The following is a 17,087-nucleotide window of genomic DNA, read 5'->3' on the forward strand; positions in this document are numbered from 1 at the left end:
CAGCAGTCATTAGTTGCCTATAGTTTGTCTGGGAGTGAGACCCCAAATTTTCCCTCCTTTCGTGTTAACACGTCCATTGATGTTGCCAGTTGTTTCCTGTTTGTGCAGCCATGTCTAGGAGAGACTGTTTCACATCAGACTTCCTGGTATTCTGGCCGGTATAGCATTTTTCACTCTTCAGTGATGGCCCTGAGCCATGACGCAGCTTAGGAGACACAGATGTATCAGTTAGGATGGGACTCCCCATGATCCGTTGATATCAAAATTCATCATCTCAAGCCTTTCCTCTCAACACTGAGGCTCCAGAGACCACACTACTTTCACACAAACCTTGGTTTTACTGTGGCTTCCTTAAATTCAACATTTAGATTCTCTAAATGAAATCATTTAGCTAAAAATCACCTTGCCTGAACAAAAGGAGGTGTCCGGGATGCAAACCAGATGTATTTGTCGCCGCAAGGTTTGTTTCACTCCCGAGAAACTAATGTTCACCGTGGCCTGTATTCACGGTTCTCACTCTGTGGCTGCTTAGCCTTATTATTGAATGCTTAGCCTGCCTGCTCAGCTGGCTTCTGCATTACAGGCCGTCTTCCGACTCCTCCAGACACCCTCACTAGGGTTTGCTTGAGACTGTCAAAAACAGCTTGCTACTGTAAAACGTTTAAAAAGATAACATTTTCTTAGGGAAGGAAAAAAAAAAACACCTTTAGACTCAGCACCCAATACTACTCCTACTGAACATCATCATCATTAATAAAAGAAAAAGAAAAAACATGGCTAAAATTTCTAAACTTTCTAAGGTTTCAGGCTCCTTTTTTTTTTTTTTTTTTTTTTTTGGTGGTGATTCTCCTCATAGTTTTTTTGAGAGGAATCTATCTTCAGGGCATGTCGCAGATTTTTGGACTCATTCATGGTGACCTGTGAGAATATCTGGGCAGTGTACTGCTTTTTTATTAGATATATTTCTTTATTTACATTTCAAATGTTATTCCCCTTCCTGGTTTCCTGTCCTTAATCCCCACTCCCTCCCCTCCCAGTCCCCCATATGAGTATTCCAACTATACATCCCCCTTACTGCCATACCCAAATTCCCCTGCACTGGGGGGTCCGACCTTGGCAGGACCAAGGTCTTCCCCTTCCACTGGTGCACCAACAAAGCTATTCTCTGCTACATATGCAGTTGGAGCCCAGGGTCAGTCCATGTATAGTCTTTCAGTAGTGGTTTAGTCCCTGGAAGCTCTGGTTGTTTGACATTGTTGTTTTTATGGGGTTGCAAGCTTCTTCAATTCTTTCAATACTACCTCTAATCCACCCCCCTCCCAAAGGGGATCCTATTCTCAGTTCAGTGGTTTGATGCTAGAATTGACCTCTGTATTGGATATACTCTGGATGTGTCTTTCAGGAGAGATCTATATCCAGTCCCTTTCAGCATGCATTTTATTTTTATTTTTATTTTTATTTTTTGTTTTTCGGAGCTGGGAACCGAACCCAGGGCCTTGTGCTTCCTAGGCAGGCGCTCTACCACTGAGCTAAATCCCCAACCCCTCAGCATGCATTTTTTAGCTTCATTAATCTTATCTAGTTTTGGTGGCTGTATATATTTGGGCCACATGTGGGTCAGTCTCTGAATGGCCATTCCTTGAGTCGCTGCTCTAAACTTTGCTTCCATATCCCCTCCTATGGATATTTTTTTCCCCTTTTAAGAAGGAATGGGAGCATCTGCATTTTGGTCATCCTTCTTCTTTAGCTTCCTGTGGTCTGTGGATTGTATCTTGGGTAATTCGAGCTTTTTGACTAATATTCACTTATCAATGAGTGCATACTAAGTGTGTTTTTCTGTGATTCAGTAACCTCACTCTGGATGATATATTCTAGTTCATTCCATTTGCCTATGAATTTCATGAAGTCATTGTTTTTGATAGCTGAGTAATATTCCATTGTGTAGATGTACCACATTTTCTGTATCCATTCCTCTGTTGAAGGGCATCTGGGTTCTTTCCAGCTTCTGGCTATTATAAATAAGGCTGCTATGAACATAGTGGAGCATGTGTCTTTGTTATATGTTGGGGCATCTTTTGGGTATATGCCCAAGAGAGGTATAGTTGGGTCCTCAAGTAGTTCAATGTCTAATTTTCTGAGGAACCTCCAGACTGATTTCCAGAGTGGTTGTACAAGTTTGTAACCCCACCAACAATGGAGGAGTGTTCCTCTTTCTCCACATCCTCACCAGCGTCTGCTGTCACCTGAGTTTTTTATCTTAGCCATTCTGACTGGTATGAGGTGGAATCTCAGGGTTGGTTTGATTTGCATTTCCCTTATGACTAAGGATGTTGAACATTTCTTCAGGTGCTTTTTAGCTGTTCAGTAATCCTTAGCTGAGAATGTTTTGTTTAGCTCTGTACCCCATTTTTTTTAATAGGGTCAGGCTTCTTTTTAGGTAGCATCACAGTAACCAAGGCTACTCCTGGACTTATTTTGCAGCACAGACTTGTCTCAAACTTTCAGCAATATTCTTTTTTCAGCCTCCCCATTTCTGGGACTACAGGCATGTACTGCCAAGGCTACACTGGGGATTTTTTTAATCTGTGGTTTACCTTTTTTTTCCTTATGAAGATTTTCAGATTAAGAGGAACTCTTTTTTTCTTTAAACTTTTTGTTAATTCTTTCTGAATTCCATGTCATATGCCCTGATCCCACTTATCTTCCTGTCACACGTATTTACCTTCCACCCTTGTTACCTCCCTCCCAAAATAAAATAAAATTAAATAAAATAGAAAGGGAAAACAGTCTTGTCCTGGAAATTGTAGTGTGTCATGGTGTACCACACTGTATACTCTTTTCTTTTCTTTTTCTTTTTTTTCCAGAGCTGAGGCCCGAACCCTGGGCCTTGCGCTTGCATTCAGCTAAATCCCCAACCCCTGTATACTCTTCTATACACACATCTTTACTTGAATTGCAGTGAGTCGTTGGTCTGTTTCCAGACTTCTGACTTGGGGACAGGCTGAAGAGATGGTTCAATGGTTCAGAGAAACTCTTTTAAACATATTTATTGTTATTGCTATTGTTGCTGTTGTTGTTGCTGGACTGGAGAGATGCTCCACTGGGTACTTTTCCAGGGGTCCTGGGTTCAATTACCAACACCCACATGGTAACTCACAACCTTACATAACTGTGGTCTTATGGGATCCCATGCCATCATCTGGTGTGCAGACACACATGCACACACAACACTTATGCATATAAAATAAACGAGGCCATTATTTGTAACTAAAGATTATAAACCGGGAATGGGCTACTTATTGTAGGTATAAGGAGAGAAAATAAATAGTGAACTAGTTTGTCTATACAAGAATTCAAAATAATAAAACACAAGGCAGTTGATTTATCTCTTGATAACACCATGCTAACTTAGGACATAAAAAGTATTGCTTTAAACTTATAATGAACTTATGGAGCTTAAAAACAGATAATGAATTTTTACTTAGGTACTAGTCTTAATGGAAAGACATGTAAACAATACTGCTGCAATTCTTTAAGCCCTATTACTTTAAACATACTGTGAACTTACAGAATGTAAAAGTGCTTAGAAAATTATATGATCATTTATCCTGAGAAGGTATAAAAACTAAGTGGCATTGTAACCCTTTTCTGCTTCATCCAGTGTGCGAGCATCTGTGTGTATGCCTATCTTTCTTATCTTCCTTGCTTCCTTGTTTCCTTCCTTCCTTCCTTCCTTCCTTCCTTCCTTCCTTCCTTCCTTCCTTCCTTCCTTCCTTCCTTCCTTCTTTCTTTCCTTTTCTTTTTATCTCTGGCTCACAAAGAGTTAAGGAACCTGAGCCTCTCCCCTGAGCTTCCTGCTTGACCAGTGAGAGGCCTGCCTTTGAGTCAAAGAGAAAAGAGCCCAAGTAACAAAGTTTCTTTTCTTAATTCCCTTGCTGCAGGAGTTAATTGCTAGAAGCTGGTCACCTTTTGGCCCCCGAATAGCAAGATGAGACTTAAATTGCCAAAAGTCATCAGCTTTTGGCCCCATTGATGCCACTGTCCTTGCCACTGTTGAGGTGGGAACCTGACATTTTAGACATTTAATCAGTGAGTACACCAGCATGCACCATCTGTTTTAATGGAAGTGCTGATTCATCAAAACATCTGTGTCTGGAGGATCTATCCTTTCCCAACCCGTTCTCCAGCTGGCATAGAGGTGCAGTCTAAATGTGACATTTAACTTAGTTTTCTTGTGCAGTTGAGTAACGGAACATGAAAGATGTTTTCTCTCCCCCTCCCTCCCTCCCTCTCTCCCTCCCTCCTTTTGTCCTTCCCTCCTTTTGTCCCTCCCTCCCTTCCTTTCTTTGTTGCTCAGTCTGACCTTGATTGGGTGGCTCTCCTGGCTCAGCTTTCTTAATGCTGGCATTATAAATGTGCATTGGGCCCGAGGCATTTTTTTAGAGGATCCAGCAGGCATGGTTTCACATTTAGCTTTTATTTCATGAAGTGTCACCCCAACTGTTCACTGTGTATTTCCTTCAGCAATGATAACCATTCTATTACCACCCAGGGCTTTCAGTGCTAGCATATTACTAGTGAGTATCCCTCTCTGGTAAACTGTACCACCCAAATTGGAGGGGAGTTTCAATAACCACAGTTACTTTGTGGCAGTAGCTATTGGTGCTACATTTATTTTCTAATTACTAACCAGTGTGGATAATTTAGCCTTTAAAAAGTCACCTTAGTATCTCTTCCTTAGATAAGCATTTTCCCCCTGCTTTGATAATTGCACATTGGAGTTGTTAGAAAGAAGATTGTGAAACGGAAATTTTAATTCACCTTGATTATTGGATTACTGGGGTGTGCAGCTCAGTGCCTACAGGATCCACCTATCATGAGCAAGTTTCAGTTTGACACCCAATATTTCATGAACAAAATTTACTAGGACATTAGTGAGTTGTCAACACCTGGGTTTGGGATTCCAATTAATACATATATTCTGAATTTAATGCTCATCTTGAGTGACACTAGAACATATAGCAAGTTAGAGAAGTGGGTTTTACTAGAGAGAAAGACTGAACTGCAGGGCAAGGACAAAAGGGTACCAGCCAAGTCCCCAGATGCTTCTGGAGCTGAGAGGCCAAGGCTTCATGCAACAAACTTGGCCTGAGGCAATTTCTAAACTCAGGTTCCAGCTATGAGCCATCAGGTGACAACTCTTTGAGATGGCTATTCCCATATATCTGGAATAAACTACAATCCAGAAATGGAGAGCACACCTGTGACCCAGATCTTGAGGCTAGAAGACACAAGTGTTTGGTCCAGATTTTCAGGCTGGACTACACACATCTCTATCCCAGATCTAAAGGCAAACCTTTTATCTGATCCATAACTTCTGGTGGAGGACTACATAAGGACAATGGGAGAAAAAAGTTCTTCACCTGCTTGTACTTACTTTGCCAGCACATCTGTTGGAATCTACTTGTTCAGGATTCTAGCTTATGCAGAAGAGCAGCCTAAATACCCAGCCTTGTGGGACTGAGCAACTACTGCATTCTTGGACTTTCCATTCACTGCTGGCCATTGTTGGATTAGTTGGATTGAAACCTATTCCAACATTCTCCCTTTAATATATGTATTATATATTATGTATTATATATTATATATTCATTCCATAAGTTCTATGGCTATATGGCCCTGACTGATACACTACCTCCAAGAAGGTTCATGATGTGGATGTCACTTGTAATGAAAGCGGGAGGAGAGATTTAAACATATGCATCAATTAGGAATGAGCCACAGAGGTCTTGAATGCTTCAGAAAACATTTTATTGGAAATAATATGTCTAGTTCTGAAGTTGAGGAATCCCAGGTTGGGGTGGGGTCGGGGTCCTATTCTTCAAATGATAAAAGCTATCCCTGCTCAAAAGCACTAGCTGAACCAGTGAAGATCAAACCAGAAGGTGCACTTTTGCAGCATCAGGGACAAGTCCCGGATCCTGACAGCAGGGAGATGCCCTCTTCCTGTGTGAGTCAATCTTCTCCTACTCTCCCTTGGACTGGCCACAGGAGAAGGGCAGACAGGATGGGACAGGGATGAAGACCGAACTAAAAGAACTCAGGAACTGACAAGGCATTTGTCTCGGGAGACACACATTTTAGGAGGAACAACCTAGGTTGTCTGACCATCCTCCATTGCTCTTTCTCCACCTTCAGGCTTGGAAGAGAAAGACTCAGAATGGCCAAGGGGACTCTTCCTCCAGATACAATGTCCAACCAAGCTATCCTAATGTCCTTTGGTGAATTTGAGTGGTTCAAACAGGTTACGTTGTTGTTGATGGATTTTTTTGTTTTGACACAAGATTTCTTGTAGCCCAGGCTGGACTAGAATTCATGTTCCTCTTGTCTCTGCCTGTCTGAAATGTCTGTAATGTCTGCTGAGTGTTCACATTGTAGGTGAATACTAACATACTCAGCCAAACCTGTAACTGAGGTCTCTGGATTTAGTTTTTCTTTTCTTTTCTTTTCTTTTCTTTTCTTTTCTTTTCTTTTCTTTTCTTTTCTTTTCTTTTCTTTTCTTCTCTTCTCTTCTCTTCTCTTTTCCTTTCCTTTCTTTTCTTCTCTTTTCTTTTCTTTCTCCTCTTTTCTTTTCTTTTCCTTTCCTTTCTTTTCTTCTCTTTTCTTTCTTTAACTCATAAATCTAACAAGGAAAAACATCTTCAGCTTTCCAGACACAAATCGGCTTGTGCAGGGGAAGAACTTAGGCAATTTAGGGGTGACTTGGGCAGGTAGATCCATTTCAGTAAAGAGCATGCTGAGAAGGTGGAGTCTTTTTTCAGAGCAGCTTTCAGGGAGAAAGAGGAGGAAGAGATCAGAAGCTTGCCTTCCTATATGGTTTTGAATTGATTCAGGTACGCCAGGATGTCAGACTTGACAGTGCTGACAGGAGCCTGGTGGAACCAGCGCATGACAGGGACACCGTTGGGTCCCACCAGAAACTTCTCAAAGTTCCAGCGGATGTCATGGACTTTTATTGGCTCCCAGAATGTATGTTTGCTTGTGACCACAGTCTCTGAGGGGTGAGGACAGGAGCGCTGCAGCAGAGCAGGAGAGAAGAGGAGACACTTTATTTCTCTTCCTAGATGATCCAGGGTATCCTCGTTCATAGGCACTTCCCTCCCTGTGATACCTAAACATCCTATCCTCCTGTGGTTCCTGATAAATCCCACACATTCTGCTAATCACCACCATGCCAGTAACCAAGAATTTTCTGATCTCATAGCCTAAGTATATTCCCTCTTTTTGTCCCTTACCCCAGGGTTCTGTCCCATTCACAACACATAGCTTAAGATGTATTTACTGCCTTTCAAGCTTTCATTTTTTGTCCTTGTCATCGTTTGTTTTATGAGACAGGATCTCACATAGCCCATGCTGGCCTCAAAGTCAATGTGTTTCTGAAGACGACCTTGAATTCCTGATCCTCATGACTCTACCTCCCAATGCTGGGGTTACAGATGAATACCACTGTACAGGTTCATCTTTCTTTTCTGCAAAGTGAATGACTTGAACTAGAATGTTATTTACAGGTCTAGGGTTCTGTGGACCAGTAGAATTTCAAAAATTCCTTTTGGAAACAACTAAAGCCACTAGGATTTTTATCAAAGAAGAAAGAAAAAGGCTAAACCACATTTTGTCAGTTAATTTTAAAAAGATCACTGTAAGAATAACTTACATTTGGCCCATGACCTTCAAATAAAGGCTCATCTTAAATGAGATGGATAGAATTCATGAATCCTTCCTCACACTGTTCCAGCAGTTTATGGAGAGCCATGAATGCAGTTGTACAGCTCTGAGTTCTCCCTGTTGTTACTATGTAGCCTACCATACCCATGGCAGACATTCCTTGGATGAATGAGAGAATGAGTGTCAATGAGCAACAGGTTGAGTAAAAGCTGCCATTGCACACTGTCTGTTCTTCACAAAGCCAGAGTTCCATGGATGCTAACAGACTCATATCTCTGTGACATATGAGCTCACATCTCTATGCTAAGCAGATTTTGTCCAGAAAGATTGACCCCATATCCAGGAATGAGCCCTTGGGTCTGTTTCTACCATAAACAGCCTATGGAGATTTTAATCTCCTAAGGGAAGGTAGGAAGACTGGAGGAGAGGAATTGTACAAACTCCAGCCATTCACTCACCTTCAAGAAGGTAAAGATTTCCTGCTCTTTTTCACCATTTACATCCCCTTTCGCAAAAAGCTGGAAATTAGGTAAAAATCCTTTTCCCGGACGAACATATCTGTAACAAGCCAAAAGTTGGGACATAAGGGTACAAGTTAGAATGGTGAGTTGCAGGCAGGAAGGGCAGAAAGAGGCAGGGATGAAGCAGGGGGTGGTGGCGTGGCAGAGCTAAAGGGCTCGTTTTGCATGTTGGTCTACCTGATCCACTTTGTTTTCTTGATTCTAATCTGTCTCCACTCCTTTAACTGCTCCTGTCTCAGGAATAGCTGATCTCCAATTTCCCCACTATCCATCCATCCATCCATCCATCCATCCATCCATCCATCCATCCATCCATCAGGGCTGCCAGGCATGAAGAGAGACTGTAAGGGCCTCATCTGATTCTCGTCAATTAAAATTTGCTTGCAAGTGCCCCAAACCTGTGAATAGCCACCCTCCCTGGCAGAGGATCTGATCTGTCTCTGAAACAGGGAAGGCAAAAAGACCTCTTACTGAGCCCAGCTACTTACTTGAGCCCAGGAAGAATCTCTGTATTGTCTCCTGGTTCTTGCTTTCCAAATTGGTTGCAGGGAAAGCCCAATATAACCAAGCCAAATTGCTTCAGATCATCCTGGAGTGCATTCAGTTCTGTGGTTAGAAACGGGACAACGTGATGGCCTCACCTGGAGACCCCCATCCAGGAAGGATCCCTTGGGTCTGTTGCTACCATAACTAACATATGGGAATGGATATAGCCTAGGCTTACTAGAGGAAGACCCTATGGGCTAGCCAATTTACAGAAAAGGAACCAGAAGTAGAAAACCATCTGTAGATCAGAAACTCTGAACATCATGACTATGGCTAGACCTACATTCTGAGCCTCCTTATTGCACAACTTTTCTCAAACTCATAACCACATGTAGTTTATTTGTTTTCAAACAGGGATTCCCAGGTCCCATTCCCAAACCCATTCCTCCGAGATGGTACCAGCCAATGTTGTCACTCAAAACCCAGCTGGGAGTACTATAGCTCATCATCTAGCCCTCCTGGTTGGCTTACTGATAGAATGGACCTTTCTTTTTCTAAAGGACTAGGCATGCATGAGTAGCGCGTGGTTCTCTCCTGGGTACAGGCTAGCTCGTGCTGAGCAAGTGCAGACAAATTTGGCAGGTAGCAGAAAGAAGCCAAGAGCTTCAAGCTGAACTTCCTGATACTCAGCAAACATCCTGGGGAAATAAAAAATGGATTCTACTTTAAAAAAAAAAAGGACTCAAAGTTGAAGTAATGCTCCAACTTTAGTGCTCCCATCGTCGCTGCCATGAAGTGTTCCAACTGCCCTGCTTAGATTTTGACAATTGTTTCCTTCATTAACCCTTTCTGGGCTCTCCAAATATGAGCTTATCACACTAGGATCCAGCTTGGCTAATTCGACTCTCTCAAAGGCCCCTTTAAAGTTAGAGATTGCGTCCCTATTTCCACACACTTTCCTCTCTCTCCTCACTCTCTCATCTTTACCAGACAATCCCTCTCTCCAGGAGAGAGAGAGAAGATATTAGGAAGCCTGCCTTTCAGCCCCTTAGTAACTCTTCCCAGGTTTACTTATCTGTTACAGGCCAAGTGTAAATTAAATAAGTAGATTGCTCTTTTTTCCTCTTTGAGATATGGTCATCCTATTAGCTCAGGCTGGCCTGAGGCTCATGACCTTCCTTCTTCAGCCTTCAGAGAATAAGATTCACAGCTACGCATCACCACACTAGAACATAATTCATTTTTAAGGCCTCTATAAATTGATAAGATGAATTATGCTTCAATTAAAAAAGAATGAGGAATTGGAATGACTATACTATTAATTTCAAAGTCATCAAATAGTGCTCAAAATGTTAATAATAGGGGCTTGGGAAGAAAGAATATTTCTCACAAATGTGACAGTATTCTTGTGGGAGCGGGGACAAGAAGCGGAAAGATTTTGTTCTTTTGACTTTTGAGCCTTGTGAATATATTACTTTTGCAAAGCATACTAAATACCATAATAATCCACAAGAAGGCCTTATTAGTTCACACAACCAGAAGGCTTCTCCACCTGCTCCCATCTGGTCATATGCTATACCAGGAATAAAGCCTGTTCCCCTTTTGTGGTCATTATAACTTTCCCTGGAAAAATCTCAAAAACATGGACCGTCTCTCCCGTATTTGCCAAGGAAAATTCTGGAATTTTCTGACTCATTGATATATTACCAAATTCATTCATATATATTGATTCCAGTGGTAGTCTCATAGAAGACACCAGGACTACCCAAGGGAATGGCCAGCAGCTTTGTTGTTTTCTGTAAAGAGCTGAATGGTGTTTCAGATTTTGCAGACCACATGCTTCCCATCGCTAGTATCCACACAACTACTGATCTCTGCCTTATTATGTGAAAGCAGTCATAAGTGAGTGTGTGCTGTGTTCCAATAGAACCTTTAACAAAAAAACTGTCTAGGTTTGGCATATAAGGAAGGTTTGGCAGAAAAGGAAGTAAATTACTATGACATATGGAATTGCAATAGAATATCCAATGTAATTTAGAATATAGTCAGCTAAAATATTGCATCATGAGGCCACATGGCTCTGAATTCTTACCAGGATACTGAATTGTCAGACCACAATAGGTAGCCACATTGACAAAGAGGACGTGCTTTCCTGCATACTGCTTGAATGGAATGCGTTCCTTCCCATTAAGAGACAGAGCCTCGTAGTTGTAGATGGTGCCTTTCACATCTTTGTAGCAGTCCATCTGCAAGAATTTGGAAAACTTTGTTATAAGTGACAACAGTGGTTGTGTCTGTTTGATTGTTCAAAGCACACTTGAACAGGAAAGGTGTTGACAGGGACTCAGAGAACAGAGAGAATTGTGTAAGAGATTAGAAAATGGGAAAGTGGGACTCCATGTAAAATCTATTGCTTATGTGGAGAAAGGAGGGACAAGGAGGGACAAGGGTCACTGCTTTCTCCATAGGGGTGACAAGTAGTGGATGCATAGATAGGATGCAGGCCAGGACATGTGTGTACAAATCTGAAGGTAAGGAGCTAAAAGTAAATGTTGTCACAGAGGAAAAATCCTGGCTTTTGTGAGACCGAGGTCACAAAGAGCCATGGATTAGTCACACTGCCTGTCGCTCTCTTTGTGGACCTCATGTTCATTGCTTCCATGTTTCAAGATGGCCTAGTTGCTTCTCTTTCCCTAGCTCTTCTGCCTTCCTACCCCACTTGTGAACATGATAGAGTGAGAAGATCTCCAGCCTGGAATAAGATCTACATGCAATGTGTCTAAGCATCTGGGCAGCTCTCATACCTGGGCCTCAGGGCTCCTCTCTCCTAAGAAAAGCAGCACAAAGAAGCTCCCAGGTTTGTCATTGTGGGAAATACTATAGTTTCCTTAATGGATTTCTCTCTTCTATCAGTCTCTTACCCTTATGGCTGTCTCATATGCTAACACCATAACAATAAGCCATGTGTGCCAAGAGAGGATGTGGAGAACCCCAACAACTTATCTTGAGACAGACTAGCTGTCCACATATGAAGATATTTGAGCAGATCCTCACACAACAGAAACAAGTTCTACATGAAATTCTCATTGCATATCCTCACGTTAAATTTCTCCATAAGGTAGGTCTTAGTTTTTATTTCTATATTTGCCTTAGCTGGGCCTCTGCCATGTGAAGGTGGACAGACACTCTCTGGCACAGTCAGATCTATGCACTGTGTTGGTGGCAGGCAGCTTTAAATCATTCATGGAAGACAAGACGTTCTATCCCACTGTGTGAGTGAATGTTTGATTGCATCTAATGTCCCCTCCTCTTTTCCTATTTCCTGTGGACAGTCCTTTCTAATGCTACACAGATAGAGGTTGTTGATAAAACAAATGAGCTCCAAACTGAGAGCAGAGCTAGGACTAGATTCTCAGACACCTATCACTCCAAACCTAATTGCTTTAGGATTCTGGATATTGTTTTTCCTCCTTGCATTCCTTTATCCTTAAAAATCCATATTAGCATTTGTTTTGTTTTGTTTTTTACAAAGAAGCTCTTCCTTTGTTCACCATTGGGTGTCTGATTCCAGCTTCAGACCTGTTCTGATCTAATATGGCATGGAGGGGCATCCACTCGGAGAAGCAGTGGAGAAAGGACAATGTTAGTGGAACCTTTCCTCCTTATTTTTATAAAACTCAACAACTCCTTTGAGAAAGTGAAGCTCATTCAAGAAGAGAAGAAAGGTTTGAGATGAGGCTCTTACAAGAAAGGCTGAAGGGACAAAAGTGACCATGTTCAACCCTGCTATGCTCTCTATGGTCCTTACTCACCTTCATCTTTTCCAGCCTGGGGGTTGTCTGCACATAGCTGGCTAGAAGAAGTGGAACGAGATAGAAGACTCTTAGCTGTATAGCCATGACTAATACTGCCGACTTCGGGTCTGAGGGCCTGCGGTCTTTGTTCATCTCCCCAGTGTTTTGAGATCTTGATAGAGACCAGCCCACACCTATCAAGACCAATCACAGGGCAGTAAGTATTCCTGTCCAGAAAACCTAGAGAATTTAAGTCATATCCTTGCCTACACACGCCCCCATGAGCACTTGGAATTTAATAGTGTGGTGAGGACCTGAAACTCATATAAATCCTGAATTTTATGAGGATTTATCAGAATTATCAGAACATTGTGGCAAACCTTTGCATGTAAATGTTGAGAGATAAAGACAAAGTCTCTTGGAAAACAGTTGACACGGATGTTCTAAATACTGTTTCTAAGACTCTAGACATGTAGTTTATGTGTGCTTAGTGTGTTGAAGTCTGTAAGTTCAATGTATAGAAACAACCACGATGAGACCAATCAATTGAGTACTTTACCTAACATTATTATTTTAGCCTTTTTTGTTAAATAAAGGAAATATTAATTAGTACATTGCTATACTGCATAGGGTTGGGCAGTAACAGAAATTCTGCCTATTATTTTAGCCTTAAAAAAACAAAACAAAGGGTAGAGGCTGGAGAAATGGCTCAGTGCTAATAGTGCTTGCTGGTTTTACAAGGGAATTGAGCTTGATTCCCACCACCTACACTTGGTGGCTCACAACTACCAGCAGCTTCAGCTTTCAGGGATCCTAAGCCCTCTTCTATCCTCTCTGGGTATCCACATACACATTTGCACATATGTACACACACACACACACACACACACACACACACACACACACAGAGACACACAGACACACATCAATAAATTAAATAAAATCTCAAAAAATAAAATTTAAAAAGCCCTGAAGGTTAGAATCTGTTCCTAGAAACCTAGAATCTGTTCAAGAGAACGTGGGGATGAGGAGTGGGGCAGGAATTGAGAATAAACCACAATGCCTGGATGCGCTCATTTATATATATATAGATGTGCTTTCAAGGACTATAAATCAGTAATTTTTAAAAAATATGATCAAGAGAGAAATGGGCACAACTCAGGAAACCCAGTGGTATCTGTGGTAGGATACAATGTTCCCTGTCAACAATAATCAAAGAATTATGAATAAGAAAAATACCCTGGTGTTTATCAGATTGGCACAAGTTAAAAGGAATGGTGGGACTCAGCCTGGGTGTAGTCTGGCAATAGTGCTCTTGCACAGTAGGTGGGTAATGAGCAACCTGAACATTGTTAACTCTGGGTTGTGTGGATACTCTGAATACAGTGCTTTCTAGTTTTTGAACTAATTAATTTGGGGAATTTGTTTTTAAACTAGCATATAAAGCACTGGTATGTTTCTTGATGCTCCTCCCCGCTCTCCCATCACCTACCTCTCCCATCTACTTCCTGACCTTACTAGTCCTGATGAGACCAACCTTCATGAACTGGGTATCCTATTATACCCACCTTTAATCTCTCCCTGTTTACTTAGAACCTCTTTTTCCTCCTCTCATGAGACCCTTTCTAGTTTCATGACTATATTAACCCTTCATACACATATGTGCATATATAGAAATAAAAACCTAGGATTCATGTGAAAGAAAGAATATGGCATTTGTCTTTTTCTATCTGGGTTATTTGGTATAACATATTAATTTCTAGTACCATTCATTTTTATGTCACAATTTTATTTTTCTTTATGGTTGAATTCCATTATGCGTATGTACTGCATTTTCTTTATGTGTTTGTTAATGGGCATCTAGGCTGGACCTAATTCCTGGCAACAGACATAGGTAAAGTAGCTCTGAGGTAGAGCTTGGTTCTTTAGGGATTTTAGATTTTGAGAGTCCTCCACCCTGAGTTTCATAGCGGCTGCACTGGGTTACTTCACAGTGGGCCAATCAGATGTCCTCTTTCCCCCATTCATGCTGGCATTGCTGGTGTTAGTTCTTGGTTTGGGATGAACTAGAATCTCATGGTAGCTCCTACTTGTGTTTCTCTAATGCTTAAGGGCACTGAATAGCTTTATTTATTATGTTATTTTTGAGACAAGATCTTGTGTAGTCCAGGCTGAATTAAATTCTTATTAAATTCCCAAATTCTGGGATTACCACACCCACCAATGTGGGATACTCTTTAAAAACACATCTTTTCTTTTCAATCACATTTTATGTATTGTGTGTGTGTGTGTGTGTGTGTGTGTGTGTGTGTGTGTGTGTGTGTGTGTGTGTGTGCTGTGAGGAATGAGGGGAAATCTCAACCTTCAAGAATTAGACATGATGGCTCTCTCCTCCAGCCGAGCAAGATGCCCAAAGGAAAGAAGGCCAAGGGGAAGAAGGTGGCCCCGGCCCCCGCCGTGGTCAAGAAACAAAAGGCCAAAAAGGTGGTCAATCCCTTGTTTGAGAAAAGGCCTAAGAACTTCAGCATTGGGCAGGACATCCAGCCCCAAAGAGATCTCACGCGCTTTGTCAAATGGCCCCGCTACATCAGGCTGCAGCAGCAAAGAGCCATCCTCTATAAGCGGCTCAAAGTACCTCCTGCCATCAACCAGTTCACCCAGGCCCTGGACAGGCAAACAGCGACTCAGCTGCTTAAGCTCGCCCACAAGTACAGGCCAGAGACAAAGCAGGAGAAGAAGCAGAGGCTGCTGGCCCGTGCTGAGAAGAAAGCTGCTGGCAAAGGGGACGTCCCAACTAAGAGACCACCTGTCCTCCGAGCAGGGGTCAATACAGTCACCACCTTGGTGGAGAACAAGAAGGCTCAGCTGGTGGTGATTGCCCATGATGTAGACCCCACTGAGCTGGTGGTTTTCCTGCCTGCCCTGTGTCGAAAGATGGGGGTGCCCTACTGCATCATCAAGGGGAAGGCCCGGCTGGGGCGCCTGGTCCACAGGAAGACGTGCACCACTGTTGCCTTCACACAGGTTAACTCGGAAGATAAGGGTGCTCTGGCTAAGCTGGTGGAAGCTATTAGGACCAATTATAATGACAGATATGACGAGATCCGCTGCCACTGGGGAGGCAACGTCCTGGGTCCTAAGTCTGTGGCTTGCGTTGCCAAGCTGGAAAAGGCAAAGGCTAAAGAACTCGCCACTAAGCTGGGTTAAATGTACACTTAAGTTTTCTGTACATAAATATAATTACAAAGTTAAAAAAAAAGAATTAGACATGATGGATCACTGAATATATTTATTATATTGGCCCACTTAGAAAGTTTTAAAAAATTGTAAGGATTTTTGTAACTGAAAATGCTCCCCTTTTCTTGTGTTTGAAACGATATAAAATTCTATTATTATGGTGTTACTAATTTGTGAACTCCATTGTTATTTTGTGTATGTTTTCACTTTTTTTTTTTTAAGAACCTTGTGACCTAGGCTCTATTTTAGAGCTGGTTCCCAAGGTGTCTGAAAAGGAAGTGCACTCTCATTTCCTTCAGTGGAGTAGTCTGGGTGAGCCAGATGACTTCGCTTGATCTGTGCTGTAGTTTAATTTGAACAGTTGCTCTCTGAATTTTAGTTTGGATGATGCCCGTAAGGATGAGAGTGCAGTGTTGACGTCTTGCACTGTTATTGAATCAAGACCTGCCAGATATTTCATTCTCTTATATTCATTTTATGAAATTCAGCATGTCAATGTTTAATCCATATATACTTACTGTTGTTTTGTCTTCTTGATGAATTGTTCCCTTTATTAATATGCAATGGTTCCCTTATCTCCTCTTACTAAATGTAGCTTGAATTTTACTTTACCTGACCCCAGACCAAGTTTTGTTCTTCATCTTTCTTTCATTCAGGAGTCTGTCCAGCATCTTTTGAGACTGTCTGAGTGTCTTTACCACTGAGATATGCTTCTTAGAGAAAAGAGTTGGACTTAGGTACCCCTGGCAATGGGCAAAGAGACAGCTTGTTGGTGGTATTCTTTTATCAGTCAAGGGAAGAGCAGTTGGCGGTCCTTCATTCATCCCAGCTTGATGCCTGACTTGGTGGCAAAAACTGTTTTATGCCTAGGACACATAAAAATCAAATCAAATCAAATCCAAGCAGTGCAGCAAGAGAGGAGGAAAACAGAGACCGGTGCTTCGCCAGGCCATACTGTACAGGCAGGGGAAGATGCTCTCAGACCTGCTCTCTGCCCCACAGTATAGGTGGGCCATAGACACATAGGACCCCACGAAGAGCACTGAAGAAGGAGAAAGTCAGAGACCTGCTACCACCCACAGACCTGGCCTCTGGCACACAGCACAGGCAAGCCCGTTTGTTGCCACACCATGCAGCACAAGCTAAGATGTCATTCTGGGGTCTGCCAGCCACGCGGCCAGCCTGAAGCAGGAACCACCACAATGTGCTAGTATGGGGTGGAGAGATGGGAGAGAAAGAAAGGTGGAGCAGCTTGGGCGTTATGGAGAGAGGTGGAGATTCAAGGATAGAGAGGAGCAGCCTGCTGTGAGTGGCCAGCCCTGCC

The 17,087-nt window shown here is 42.2% G+C and overlaps 1 protein-coding gene and 1 non-coding gene across 3 annotated transcripts; one reads left to right on the forward strand and one right to left on the reverse strand.

Moving 5' to 3' along the window:
• Positions 1-5,801: 5,801 nt before the first annotated feature.
• On the reverse strand, positions 5,802-12,696 carry Gpx5 (glutathione peroxidase 5). Of its 2 annotated transcripts, XM_032885088.1 has the most exons (6): positions 12,545-12,696; positions 10,825-10,978; positions 8,735-8,852; positions 8,184-8,283; positions 6,657-7,076; positions 5,802-6,537 (listed from the first exon to the last, which is right to left on the reverse strand). In XM_032885088.1, the coding sequence occupies exons 1-5, from the start codon at positions 12,677-12,679 to the stop codon at positions 6,870-6,872; spliced, it is 714 nt and encodes a 237-aa protein (XP_032740979.1). In that variant the 5' UTR covers positions 12,680-12,696; the 3' UTR covers positions 5,802-6,537; positions 6,657-6,869. The 2 variants fall into 2 exon arrangements, with proteins under 2 accessions (XP_032740979.1, XP_032740980.1); XM_032885089.1 differs by lacking the exons at positions 5,802-6,537; positions 6,657-7,076; positions 8,735-8,852 and having other exon boundaries at positions 8,222-8,283; positions 12,545-12,631.
• A 3,805-nt stretch (positions 12,697-16,501) lies between these two features.
• On the forward strand, positions 16,502-16,642 carry LOC116884067. The gene has a single exon (XR_004385815.1). It is a non-coding gene; the product is annotated as a small nucleolar RNA SNORA48 (small nucleolar RNA).
• Positions 16,643-17,087: the final 445 nt, after the last annotated feature.

This window comes from Rattus rattus, chromosome 14, assembly GCF_011064425.1.
Source record: "Rattus rattus isolate New Zealand chromosome 14, Rrattus_CSIRO_v1, whole genome shotgun sequence".
Taxonomy (NCBI): domain Eukaryota; kingdom Metazoa; phylum Chordata; class Mammalia; order Rodentia; family Muridae; genus Rattus; species Rattus rattus.